The sequence below is a fragment of the Thalassophryne amazonica genome, chromosome 13, assembly GCF_902500255.1.
Source record: "Thalassophryne amazonica chromosome 13, fThaAma1.1, whole genome shotgun sequence".
Taxonomy (NCBI): Eukaryota; Metazoa; Chordata; class Actinopteri; order Batrachoidiformes; family Batrachoididae; genus Thalassophryne; species Thalassophryne amazonica.
In genome coordinates, this window is record NC_047115.1 from 84,086,105 (window position 1) to 84,100,550 (window position 14,446).

The window sequence follows — 14,446 nt, forward strand, 5'->3', positions numbered from 1 at the left end:
TTTGCTGGCTCTCAGTTGAGTGAGTACCTGAGAAATTGTTTAACAGCAGGGCATGTTCCAACCTGTCCTTAAGGCTTTCAACGGAGGTGTTTTTCCTGTGGCGGGCGCGCCGCGCCAGCTGCGAACCAATGCGCCAATCCGTCCGCACGTTACAGAGCTGCAGGAGCATAAATCAGGCTTTAAATTAATTAAATTAATCATCATTAATTGTAAATTCATGTAAATATGACAGCTGAACTATTTTTATGTTTATTTGATACTACCTGTGTCTGGATGTGTTGCTGTATTTGGTTAAATGATAAAAAACATAACAGGCTCATTTAGTAGTTCAACACAATTGGCTCCAAAATGGCGCCATGTTCTAAGTTGACACTACTCTCTCAATAAAGGGACCCTAACACACACACAAAAAAACAAAATAACAGGCATTCCAGTTTTTTATTGTTGCTAAATGAGAGATGTGTGCAAAATCTGTCACATCATCATGGGGTGTGCATAACGCCGACAGCCTGCAGGTGGCACCAGGGGACCTTCTGGATGAACCAATGAAACCACCTCATTTATAGAAGGTACAAGTCACAAAGTTCAACATTTCTTTATTTTTCTTTGAAACCGAACACAGATGTTCTGAATGATTTCAAGATTAATAGCAGCCCCATGTCTCTCTAAGCACAAAAAAACCCTGACAGTTACATCTGTTACAAATATGACATCAATGTGCCCTGACAAGTTTTGTCCTTCCACAGTTTTGAGGACTGCAGGCTCTGACTGAGGTCAAGGGGGTGGCCATGAGTCACAGCTCAGTCTGCTTTCATGATGATCAGATGGGCCACTGCTCTGCCCAAGCAGATCCCAAAACAGACCCAGAACCTTTCCTGAAGGAGGTGATGGTGCCGTGCAGCAACACCGTATGCTTCCAGACCTGAACATTCAGGAATGTCTGAGTTCCAGACCTACGTAGAAGCCGTGACTGGCCTGTCCAATCACAGCCACTAAAGTCCTTCAGAGTTTATGTGGTGGTTTGTGCGCACACAGTTTGACATCAACCTGCTGTAGAGACTGACCACACAGAGCCACAGCATTCACCTGAACTCCAGCAGATCTGGGACAAATCAAATCAAGGACTTTAATCTGTCACATGGCAAAAATAACGCATGAAACATCTCAGCAGGCAGGTTTACAGTAACATTTGGTCCCATGAAGTGGTGGACTGCACTAGAAGTACCGTAATTATCAATTAACCTCGAATTATCTGCTGACAGCCAGCATTATTTTCATCAGCACAATCGGTGTCCAAATACTTATGGACCTAACTGTAGATCTTAAAGCTGCAGACTGAAGTCCAACTCTGTCCAAACATCATCAGCAACAAGTCATGTGACACAAATTATGAGTGGGAGAAATATTTCACCCCATTTACAAAAACATCAGCTGACACCAAAAAAAACAAACAAACAAATCTCAACAGGCACAATTACCAGAGGACCATTTGTTTTCATTATTTTTAAAACAGTGTAATCACATCCTGTTTCTAAGCAGGTCACATCAAGCCTAACATGCTCCCAAACACCCCAAAAACCTGCGCACTCATTAAAAAAAAAAATTGGCACATGAAACAGCTGTATGACATCACAGAGGCATCAGCGGAGAGTGAGGAGTGACGGGTTTTTCACAATCAGGCTTTGATATTATTGAATTTAGCTTCAGAGACACCGAGTGATCAGAAAAAATCCAGCAAGGGCAAAAACAAAACTACTCCACCAAATACTGGGCTTGAGTTCTGGAGACGGGTGTGTGTGTGTTTGTGTCAATAAAAGGTGTTTGAGCGAAAATGACAGGGACTCTGCTGCCCCCTGCAGCTCACTTTGAGGTGTACAGATCCACAGTGCTGGAACTCAGGCCCCGGCTCTGCCTCAGAGAACCAATTCCACGTGTCTGACAGACAGAAGACGATGGTGAGAAAAGCAAAATAAGACGCTTCCTTCATCATCATCAAAATAAAAAAGTTTATCACCTGGAAGGGGTCATCACTGGTCTTATTCAGGTAATTTAAAGAAGCAGCTCGTTTCATGCTGTTAAACAAAAGCAAAGAAAATGGAAAGGAGTCAAAATTTTCAGAAAGACACCGACTGATGGTTTGCAACTTGAGATTATGACATTTTGTCTAGTAAGTGTGTATAAAAATTCAAATTGTGACCTTGTAGCACATAAATAACAGATAAATAAATAAAAAATCCAGACTTTGAGTTAATACAGTAGTGTTCAGAATAATAGTAGTGCTATGTGACTAAAAAGATTAATCCAGGTTTTGAGTATATTTCTTATTGTTACATGGGAAACAAGGTACCAGTAGATTCAGTAGATTCTCACAAATCCAACAAGACCAAGCATTCATGATATGCACACTCTTAAAGCTATGAAATTGGGCTATTAGTAAAAAAAGTAGAAAAGGGGGTGTTCACAATAATAGTAGCATCTGCTGGTGATGCCACAAACTCAAAACTAGTATGTTCAAACTGCTTTTTTTAGCAATCCTGTGAATCACTAAACTAGTATTTAGTTGTATAACCACAGTTTTTTACGATTTCTTCATATCTGTGAGGCATTAATGTTGTTGATTTGGAACCAAGATTTTGCTCGTTTACTAGTGTGCTTGGGTTCATTTTCTTGTTGAAACACCCATTTCAAGGGCATGTCCTCTTCAGCATAAGGCAACATGACCTCTTCAAGTATTTTGACATATCCAAACTGATCCATGATACCTCGTATGCGATATATAGGCCCAACACCATAGTAGGAGAAACATGCCCATATCATGATGCTTGCACCACCATACTTCACTGTCTTCACTGTGAACTGTGGCTTGAATTCATAGTTTGGGGGTTGTCTCACAAACTGCCTGCGGCCCTTGGACCCAAAATGAACAATTTTACTCTCATCAGTCCACAAAATATTCCTCCATTTCTCTTTAGGCCAGTTGATGTGTTCTTTGGCAAATTGTAACCTCTTCTGCACGTCTTTTATTTAACAGAGGGACTTTGCGGGGGATTCTTGCAAATAAATTAGCTTCACACAGGCGTCTTCTAACTGTCACAGCACTTACAGGTAACTCCAGACTGTCTTTGATCATCCTGGAGCTAATCAATGGGTGAGCCTTTGCCATTCTGGTTATCCTTCTATCCATTTCGATGGTTGTTTTCCGTTTTCATCCACGCGTCTCTGGTTTTTTGTCCATTTTAAAGCATTGGAGATCATTGTAGATGAACAGCCTATAATTTTTTGCACCTGCGTATACGTTTTCCCCTCTCCAATCAACTTTTTAATCAAACTACGCTGTTCTTCTGAACAATGTCTTGAACATCCCATTTTCCTCAGGCTTTCAAAGAGAAAAGCATGTTCAACAGGTGCTGGCTTCATCCTTAAATAGGGGACACCTGATTCACACCTGTTTGTTCCACAAAACCGACGAACTCACTGACTGAATGCCACACTACTATTATTGTGAACACCCCCTTGGATTAATCTTTTTAGTCACATAGCACTACTATTATTCTGAACACTACTGTATGTCATGGACACACATGGACAAAATTGTTGGTACCCTTACTAAAGAAAGAAAAACACAATAGTCACTGAAATAACTTGAAACTGACAAAAGCAATAAAAAACTAGAAGCACTCAGAGAGTGCAAACCTCCGCCAAGGCTATGGGATCACTGACGCCTTAACATCTACACGCCGTGGAATCACTGAACCTAAAAAAGTCTAACAATGATGTTTGCTCAGTAGTAAAAAAGTTTCATCTGCTGTGACTGGAGAGCATGTATCCTTAGCGCTTGGCATCACAGTTTATTGCAACTTGCACCTTTCCCAGAAGCTACTGTCATCTGAGCACTGATACTGATATTGCATGTGCTTATAGACAAAAACAAATAAGAGACAAAATTCAATTGCAAATATATGAATTTTTTAACATTTATGAAACACTTCTCTAAACAAGGCCATAGGGTCACTGACCCTAAAGAGATTCCCTCCTTGGCACAGTGATCTATTTCTTTTTGTCTTTTTCTCTAAAATTGTATATAATAATTATTAGATTATTAATATATAAACAAAAATAAATTTAAGAAATATTACAATTTGAAAACAAATGCACCCGAACGTGATGACAGCTGCAACTGCTTAATGCTAACTTTTAACATTGAAAATGCCATAGACATGCTAACACGTTAGCATCGGGATCGTGATCCGGATCACCACTAAAATTTAATCACTTGTTCCTCTTGTCATTTCCAACCACTCCACAAAATTTCATCAAAATCCGTTCAAAGCTTTTTGAGTTATCCTGCTGACAGACAGACAAACAAACAAATGCGACCAAAAACATAACCTCCTTGGCGGAGGTAACAAATGCACCCGAACGTGATGACAGCTGCAACTGATTAATGCTAACTTTTAACATTGAAAATGCCAGACATGCTAACGTGTTAGCATCGGGATCCGGATCGTGATCCGGATCACCACTAAAATTTAATCACTTGTTCCTCTTGTCATTTCCAACCACTCAACAAAATTTCATCAAAATCCGGTCAAATCTTTGAGTTATCCTGCTGACAGACAGACAAACAAACAAACGCGACCGAAAACATAACCTCCTTGGTGGAGGTAATAATAACGTTACGCTACTAACGTGAAGTACGAGGTCTATTAGATAATAAACCGGCCCTTTTATTTTTTTTTAACTATATGGATTTGAATGACGTGCGATTACACCAATCATGCTTGAACCCTCGTGCGCATGCGTGAGTTTTTTCACGCGTGTCGGTGACGTCATTTCCCTGTGGGCAGGCCTTGAGTGAGATGTGGTCCCGCCCTCTCGGCTGAATTCCTTTGTTTCACACGCTGCTCGAGACGGCGCGCGTTGCTTTATCAAAATTTTTTCTGGACCTGTGAGGAATATCCGAGTGGACGCTATTCGAGAAATTAAGCTGGTTTTCGGTGAAAAGTTTACCGGCTGATGAGAGATTATGGGGTGTTTCTGTCGGTGTAAGGACTTCCCACGCAGCGGGACGTCCTGCAGCGCTTCCAGGCACCGTCGTTGGCCTGCTTCGACCTGAAAACATCCTAATTTAAGGCTTAATTCACCCAGGACGTCGTGAGAGAACAGAGAAGATTCAGAAGAGGCCGGCATGAGGACTTTATGGCGGCTTTTGATGGCTTTCAACAAGTGAGTAACTGAGAAATTGTTTAACAGCTTGGGCATGTTCCAACTTGCCCGTTAAGGTTTCCAACGGAGGTGTTTTTCCTGTCTCGACCTCCCGCGGTCGGGTCCAGCCCGACATGCGACTCTGCCCGCACGTTCTTTCATTACAACATGTCCGTTAACAATGGAATGTCCGAATAAACTCCTCATGCCGACTTCCTCTGAAAGTTCTCTGTTCTCTGACAACTTCCTGGGTCAACAGAGCCTGAAATGTGGAAGTTTTCAACTTGAAACGGTGAGACGCTGCCGCCTCGAAGCGCAGATCGCCGTCAGGCGCCGTGGGCTGTCCTTACGGCGACACTACCAGACCAAAATCTCTCATCAGCCGTTAAAATTTTTACCGAAAACCAGCTGAATTTATCGAATGGTGTCCACTCAGTTGTGCCTTACAGTTTTGAAAAAAATTTGATCAAACAAAGCAGCAGTCTCTGAGCCATTCCTAAACAATGAAAAAATCGACGAAAGGGTGGGCCACTCCTCACTCAAAGACTGCCAACAGGCGAATGACGTAACCGACAGGCGTGAAAAAACTCTCGCATGCCCACGAGGGTTCAAGCATGTCTGATGTAACCACACGTGATTCAAATCCATATGGTTTTTGAAAAAAATAATAAGGTCGGATACTTTTCTAATAGACCTCGTACAATAACTGTATTCAAGAAGGAAACAAGATTTATTTTAAAAATAGCTGATATTTACAGTCCCTCGTGTCATTTTTCTGATTTTAAATGCATGTACCTGTTTAAGAAAAAATACACAAATAAAAAATCCACACTTCCTTATCATTTTTTTCTGATGTCACAGATAGTAAAACTATTTTTTTGTTTGTTTGTTTTAATGAGTTGATTATGACCAGAGCTGGCAAAAAACCAAAACAACAGTTTATCATCTCCACCTGCATGCCGAAATCGCCTTCATTATGAATTTATTTTTTTATAATCACCATTCCGTGTTCTGAACTCGGCCAATATCGTCAAAGTTGTCAGACTGAAGGTTTTCCTCCAAGGTTTCGTCTCCCTCACTGTCATCTAAATAAGTCTCAAAACCATAAGGCTGTGTCCCCACAGCTTCTTCAGAAACACCTTCAGAATGGATGTAAAAAAAGCTCCACACAAGAAAAAAACAAATCATCAGAAAACAGCTCGACTCCCACCGTGTTTACAATTGATTTACAGTTGATGTGTCGTGGGTCTGGAGCTGTGTTTTTACTTTACACCACAATAAGCACACTCAGAGCAGACTTTGAAAAAAAGAAAAGGTTAGAAATATGTTTGTACAAATCTGCACCTGGAGATGCATGACTGTGAGGAACAGCCTCCCTGATCTAAACCCGAATGATCGTTTGTTATTGGATTTCTGTGCTAGTCATGGACTGTCCATAACGAACACCATGTTCAAACATAAAGATACTCATACGTGTACATGGTACCACAGCACCCTAGGTCGAGTATCGATGATCGATTTTGTGATTGTATCATCTGATCTGAGGCTGCATGTTCTGGACACTCGGGTGAAGAGAGGGGCAGAGCTGTCGACTGATCACCATCTGGTGGTGAGTTGGATCAGAGGGTGGGGAAGGACTTTGGACAGACCTGGTAAGCCCAAACGGATAGTGTGGGTGAACTGGAAACGTCTGGAGGAGCCCACTGTTGGGCAGAACTTCAACTCACACCTCCAGCGAAGCTTTGCTACCATCCCTGTGGAGGTTTGGGGGCACTGAACCAGAATGGGCAATGTTCGAAGCATCCATTGCTGAAGCTGCAGCGGGGAACTATGGCCTGAAGGTCTGAGGTGCCTCAAGGGGCAGCAAACCTCAAACACCGTGGTGGACACCGGTGGTCAGGGAAGCCGCCGGACTGAATAAGACCTTCCAGGATATGTTATCTCGGAGGACTCCAGAGGCAGCTGCAAGGTACCGACAGGCCTGAAGGGAGGCAGCCTCTGCTGTGGGGGAGGCAAAGTAGCGGGTATGGGAGGACTTTGGAACAACCATGGAGAAGGACTTTCAGTCGGCACAAAGGTGCTTCTGGCAGACCGTGAGGCACCTCAGAAGGGGAAAACGTGGAACCATCCAAGCTGTCTACAGTAAGGGCCCCTTCACACATAGTGTAAATTTGGTCGATTTGCGCATAAAGTGCGTATGAACCAGGAATCGTGTAAAATCGTAGCTGCCTCGTACATCTGTTGCTACATCTATTTGTGCACACCAGCGGCTGAAAGACAGAGTGTGCACTGTGCGAGCCAATCGATCCCTCTCACGGCAGGTGTCGGCCAAATTCCAGTTGACACACACAAACATTAAACACTGCTGGCATGGTACTTAGAAAATGTGTTGCCATTTGCACTATTAACATGACAACAGTCAGCAAACAATCACTGTCGTGCTGGCAGTGAAATCTGTCTAAGTGCCCCACAAGTGTGGCTTTGGTGTGTGCACTAAACTGACAGGAGTTGTGGCCACCCACAGAAGCAGCTGTTGAGATCTCTTGATCTGGACATCCCAGCTAGACAACACGTACTGTGTTTGGACGGACAAGTACTAACAACTGCCTACTGTGATGCGCGTGTGTCTACTTGCTGTCATCACGTGGACATAAATAAAATCATATACAGTAGTGTTCAGAATAATAGTAGTGCTATGTGACTAAAAAGATTAATCCAGGTTTTGAGTATATTTCTTATTGTTACAGGGGAAACAAGGTACCAGTAGATTCAGTAGATTCTCACAAATCCAACAAGACCAAGCATTCATGATATGCACACTCTTAAGGCTATGAAATTGGGCTATTAGTAAAAAAAGTAGAAAAGGGGGTGTTCACAATAATAGTAGCATCTGCTGGTGATGCTACAAACTCAAAACTATTATGTTCAAACTGCTTTTTTTTTAGCAATCCTGTGAATCACTAAACTAGTATTTAGTATTCAAGGGCATGTCCTCTTCAGCATAAGGCAACATGACCTCTTCAAGTATTTTGACATATCCAAACTGATCCATGATACCTGGTATGTGATATATAGGCCCAACACCATAGTAGGAGAAACATGCCCATATCATGATGCTTGCACCACCATGCTTCACTGTCTTCACTGTGAACTGTGGCTTGAATTCAGAGTTTGGGGGTCATCTCACAAACTGTCTGCGGCCCTTGGACCCAAAATGAACAATTTTACTCTCATCAGTCCACAAAATATTCCTCCATTTCTCTTTAGGCCAGTTGATGTGTTCTTTGGCAAATTGTAACCTCTTCTGCACGTCTTTTATTTAACAGAGGGACTTTGCGGGGGATTCTTGCAAATAAATTAGCTTCACACAGGCGTCTTCTAACTGTCACAGCACTTACAGGTAACTCCAGACTGTCTTTGATCATCCTGGAGCTAATCAATGGGTGAGCCTTTGCCATTTTGGTTATTCTTCTATCCATTTTGATGGTTGTTTTCCATTTTCTTCCACGCGTCTCTGTTTTTTTGTCCATTTTAAAGCACTGCATATCATTGTAGATGAACAGCTTATAATTTTTTTGCACATGCGTATAGGTTTTCCCCTCTCCAATCAACTTTTTAATCAAACTACGCTGTTCTTCTGAACAATGTCTTGAACGTCCCATTTTCCTCAGGTTTTCAAAGAGAAAAGCATGTTCAACAGGTGCTGGCTTCATCCTTAAATAGGGGACACCTGATTCACACCTGTTTGTTGCACAAAATTGACGAACTCACTGACTGAATGCCACACTACTATTATTGTGAACACCCCCTTTTCTACTTTTTTTTTTACTAATAGCCCAATTTCATAGCCTTAACAGTGTGCATATCATGAATGCTTGGTCTTGTTGGATTTGTGAGAATCTACTGAATCTACTGGTACCTTGTTTCCCATGTAACAATAAGAAATACACTCAAAACCTGAATTAATCTTTTTAGTCACATAGCACTACTATTATTCTGAACACTACTGTATATTGCTTGGCGACAGGCTGCAGCGGGCGAGCGTGTGCATGCTGCAGCCCATGGACAGGTTGCCCCCAGGTTGAAATGGACCATCAGATCATAACACGCAGAGGGCGATCTGACTGTCACACTACCCACGTGAGCTCTGTTCCACATGACACGGTGTCAGTCCTGTGGCGCGGCATCCACAAGAAGCATGTCACGCAGAATGCACATGCGCGGCCGGCTGGACACACTGGACCGGTAGATGTGGACGTGAGAAGAGCGAACTGCTTCTAATTCATGTCATGTCATGACTGGATGTCTGTGACCATGAGTCATCTACAGCGGAACAGACGGATCATATTTGTATTGCCTGCTTGATAAGGGGTATTCAATAAAATGTGGTGTTTTTATATGGTGTATGGTTTTATTCTTTTTTTAAATATGTCCATGTCCTTCCTGATATGAGGCAGTTTCCTGCAGCTTTTACAGGATAGCGATCGTAGCTCAATGGTAAAGTTTCTGACTGGTAATCATAGCTTTTGGCATGGGTTTGATTCCCGTGGGTGGCATGTAAATTTTTTTTTTTTTCACAGCACTGTGACAAACTGCTGTGAAAAGCTGCTGTGTTCCCACATGCACAAAACCGTTACAGTATGTATTTAAAAATGTTTTTTATTTATTGTTTCTTCACAGCAGCTGGTGGCACTGTGTTCCTGGGTGCACGAACCGTCGCACCGGCATCATGCATGCCTGCACGTCAGCGCAATGTTTCATGGTTTACTCATACGAGCTGCTCTGACGGGTGTCGCCCTGACTTGTACATATTCGCACTGTGCGTGAAGGGGCCCTAAGGATGGGACTTTGTTGACCTCAACTGAGGATGTCATCCGCTGCTGGAACGAACACTTTGAGGAACTCTTGCATCAGACCAGAGCGCCCTCTACAGTAGGGGCAGAGCTGGAAGCTGATGGAGGATCAATTTCCCTGGTGGAAGTCACTGAGATAGTCAAACAACTCCACAGTGGCAAGGCCCCGGGGGTTGATGAGATCCATCCAAAAATGCTGAAGGCTCTGGGTATGGAGGGATTGTCTCTTCAACACTGTGTTGAGGTCTGGGGCAGTGCCTAATGACTGGGAAACTGGGGTGGTGGTCCCCATATTTAAAAAAGGGGACCAGAGATTGTATGCCAATTACAGGGGCATCACACGACTCAGCCTCCCTGATAAAGTCTATTCCAGGGTGCTGGAAAAGAGGGTTCAGCCGATAGTCGAACCTCTGATTAAAGAAGAGCAATGTAGGTTCCCTCCTGGTGGTGGAACAACCGACCGGCTCTTCATTCTCACAAGGATCATGGAGGGTGCCTGGGAGTATGCCCATCCAGTCAACATGTGTTTTGTGGACTTGGAGAAGGTGTATGATCAGGTACTCTGGGAGATACTGTGGGAGGTGCTGCAGGAGTATGGAGTTAAGGGGTCCCTTCTCAGGGCCATCCAATCAAGATACTGTGGGAGGTGCTGCGGGAGTATGGAGTGAAGGGGTCCCTTCTCAGGGCCATCCAATCCTTGCACTCACAAAGCGAGAGCTGTGTTCGGGTGCTCGGCAGTAAGTCGGACTTGTTTCCGGTGGGGGATGGCCTCTGCCAAGGCTGCGCCTTGTCACCAATCCTGTTTGTTATATTCTTGGACAGGATATCGAGGCGTAGTCGGGGGAGGAGGGCTTCCAGTTTGGTGGGTTCTGGGTCTCATCACTGCTTTTTACAGATGATGTGGTCCTGTTGGCTTCATCAGCCTGTGACCTCCAACACTCACTGGGTTGGTTCGCAGCTGAGTGTGAAGCGGGTGGGATTGAGGTTCAGCACAGCAAGAATTAGATTGCGAGTACAAGCAGCCGAAATGGGCTTCTTTAGGAGGGTGACTGGTGTCTCCCTAAGAGATAAGGTGAGAAGCTCAGTCATCCGTGGGGAGCTCGGAGTAGAGCCTCTGCTCCTTCGCGCTGACAGGAGCCAGCTGAGGTGGTTCGGGCATCTGGTAAGGATGCCCCCTGGGCGCTTCCCTAGGCAGGTGTTCCAGGTATGTCAATCTGGGAGGAGACCCCGGGGAAGACCCAGGACTAGGTGGAGAGATTATATCTCCACACTGACCTGGAAACACCTCAGACAGAGGTGGTAGAAAATTTCATTGTTGGCATTTATTACTTTATTAGTAGATATTATATAACTGGCTGCTGTAGGGAAAATTTCATATTAAATGAAAAATAAAACTTAAAGAATAAAATAACTGCTAATGTCCAAATATCATAAATGTCAGTACATTTTCTCTACAGAGGCTTGTGTGGAGCCTTACTTGGTGTTACGAGGTTCAGGCGGGCCGTTGCCCTGGAGTTTCTTAACCAGCAACTCACTGCTGCGGCGTAAAACGTCCCTGAGCTTCCCCAAAGAGCCGCTGCGTTGGAGGGCCCCACTGCCATCCTGCGCGCACACACACACACACACACACACACACACACACACACACACACACACACACACACACACACACACACACACACACACACACACACACACACCATTAACGTGGACAAAATTCAAACCTGCAAGGTAGAGCAAAGACTGCTACCTTGACCAAAAGATAAAATGGCATAAAATCTTTAATTTTGACTACTTTCCTGGATAGACTAGTATTAGAGGTGTGAGAAAAAAATTGTTTCAGAGCATTGTGACAGCTGTACACAGAATGCTTGCACTTCAAACAAACACACCTAATTATTTTATTAAAATACGTAACCACTGGTTATCAAATAACTCAATTTAAAGCTAGGGTAGGTAACTCTGTTCAGAAACACTTTTTGTTATATTGGGTGAAATGGTCCGTCTATCCTAACAGTCATCAATACATTATGTATTAAGAAAGAGGAATGAAAGAAATCAGACGTCTGTAGCAGCTGTAGGATCGCTAAAACTCCGACCAATATAAGCCCCGCGGTCCGCTCTCCAAAGAAACAATCAGATGCTTTCATGTCAACTTCTTCCTGCTCGCGTCACCAGGCTAAATGCCCCCCTCTGTCCCTCCCTCCTCCATGCGTGCACACTCATCTCGTTTCACCGAAGTATACTCAACAAAAATATAAACGCAACACTTTTGGTTTTGCTCCCATTTTGTATGAGACGAACTCACAGATCTAAAACTTTTTCCACATACACAATATCACCATTTCCCTCAAATATTGTTCACAAATCAGTCGAAATCTGTGATATAGTGAGCAGTTCTCCTTTGCTGAGATAATCCATCCCACCTCACAGGTGTGCCATACCAAGATGCTGATTAGACACCATGATTAGTGCACAGGTGTGCCTTAGACTGCCCACAATAAAAGGCCACTCTGAAAGGTGCAGTTTTGTTTTATTGGGGGGGGGATACCAGTCAGTATCTGGTGTGACCACCATTTGCCCCATGCAGTGCAACACATCTCCTTCGCATCATCCGTGAAGAGAACACCTCTCCAACGTGCCAAACGCCAGCGAATGTGAGCATTTGCCCACTCAAGTCGGTTACGACGACCAACTGGAGTCAGGTCGAGATCCCGATGAGGACGACGAGCATGCAGATGAGCTTCCCTGAGACGGTTTCTGACAGTTTGTGCAGAAATTCTTTGGTTATGCAAACCGATTGTTTCAGCAGCTGTCCCGAGTGGCTGGTCTCAGACGATCTTGGAGGTGAACATGCTGGATTGGAGGTCCTGGGCTGGTGTGGTTACACGTGGTCTGCGGTTGTGAGGCTGGTTGGATGTACTGCCAAATTCTCTGAAACGCCTTTGGAGACGGCTTATGGTAGAGACATGAACATTCAATACGCGAGCAACAGCTCTGGTTGACATTCCTGCTGTCAGCATGCCAATTGCACGCTCCCTCAAATCTTGCGACATCTGTGGCATTGTGCTGTGTGATAAAACTGCACCTTTCAGAGTGGCCTTTTATTGTGGACAGTCTAAGGCACACCTGTGCACTAATCATGGTGTCTAATCAGCATCTTGGTATGGCACACCTGTGAGGTGGGATGGATTATCTCAACAAAGGAGAACTGCTCACTATCACAGATTTAGACTGGTTTGTGAACAATATTTGAGGGAAATGGTGATATTGTGTATGTGGAAAAAGTTTTAGATCTTTGAGTTCATCTCATACAAAATGGGAGCAAAACCAAAAGTGTTGCGTTTATATTTTTGTTGAGTGTAGTTCACTTTGGTACAATGGCAGAGGAAATACAGCTAAAACTACCACTTCCACAGATTGTGCCATGTCAGATAAATCATTTTCTCTACAGCTGTTTTCAACGACCAATTTGCAATCACTTCCTGAATCACAGAGGACCGCTCCAGCTTCAGCTGTTCGCATGCGTGCCCAACAAGCTGCAGAAATAATTTTGAGCTGTCTAAAAAGGTAGTTATTTGTCATGTTTACATTGTCATGGCTTGGTAAAACAGTTGTGTGTTCTTTCCTTCTTGTGTGCAGCTGTTAAAGTATGTTTATAACAGATTTAACTTCTTGTTATAATGTTCAGATGAGCTGTGCTCTAATGCGATCCGCTGACATCACCACTCGCTCTGTTCATGTCTTCTTTACTCCACTTGACGAGCTGAAATGTTCAAAAAATCTTTCATGCATAAATGTCGTGCTACGTGATGCGATCTAATTGCCAACACAATGTGCAGCTTGTCAAGTGGAGTGAAGAAGTGAACAGAGCGAGTGGTGACGTCAGCGTATCACATCAGAGCGCAGCTCATCTGAACATTATAACATTTTAAATCTCTCAAACATATTTTAACAGCTGCACAGAAGAAGGAAAGAACACACAACTGTTTTATCAAGCCATGGCGATGTAAACACGACAACAATGTAAACATGACAAATAATGCTTTCTGCAGCTTGCTAGGCGCATGCACAAACAGCTGAAGCTGGAGCGGTCCTCTGATTCAGGAAGTGATTACAGCTGTTTTCAATGGCCAATTTGCAGAGAAAATGATTAATCCAACACAAAACAATTATTCGTATACACAGCGTCCAGCGCAGAGCGCGAGGCAGCCAGGAAAACAAAGAACGGCGTCCAGCTGTGAACACAGCGGATGGGATCATCACGACGACATGTGCTACTGCATGTCAGGGGGCCTTTAGTCAGCACTGACGGGGGAGGGGGTGGAACCTAGAGGAGGTGCTTCTTCAAATCTTCCTGGCTCTCCAGGACTACCAACTCTAGCTTT

General features: G+C 43.8%; 1 protein-coding gene across 5 annotated transcripts in view; it reads right to left on the reverse strand.

The window, feature by feature from the left end:
- Nucleotides 1-570: 570 nt before the first annotated feature.
- Nucleotides 571-14,446, reverse strand: part of klc1b (kinesin light chain 1b) — a 101,708-nt gene continuing 87,832 nt past the window's right edge. For all 5 annotated transcript variants that reach the window (XM_034185243.1, XM_034185245.1, XM_034185244.1 and 2 more), the window contains 3 exons: nt 11,536-11,660; nt 2,015-2,072; nt 571-1,935 (listed from right to left, as the gene is read on the reverse strand). In XM_034185243.1, the coding sequence (XP_034041134.1) occupies nt 1,861-1,935; nt 2,015-2,072; nt 11,536-11,660 (258 nt within the window). In that variant the 3' untranslated portion in view covers nt 571-1,860. The remainder of the gene's footprint in view (nt 1,936-2,014; nt 2,073-11,535; nt 11,661-14,446) is intronic.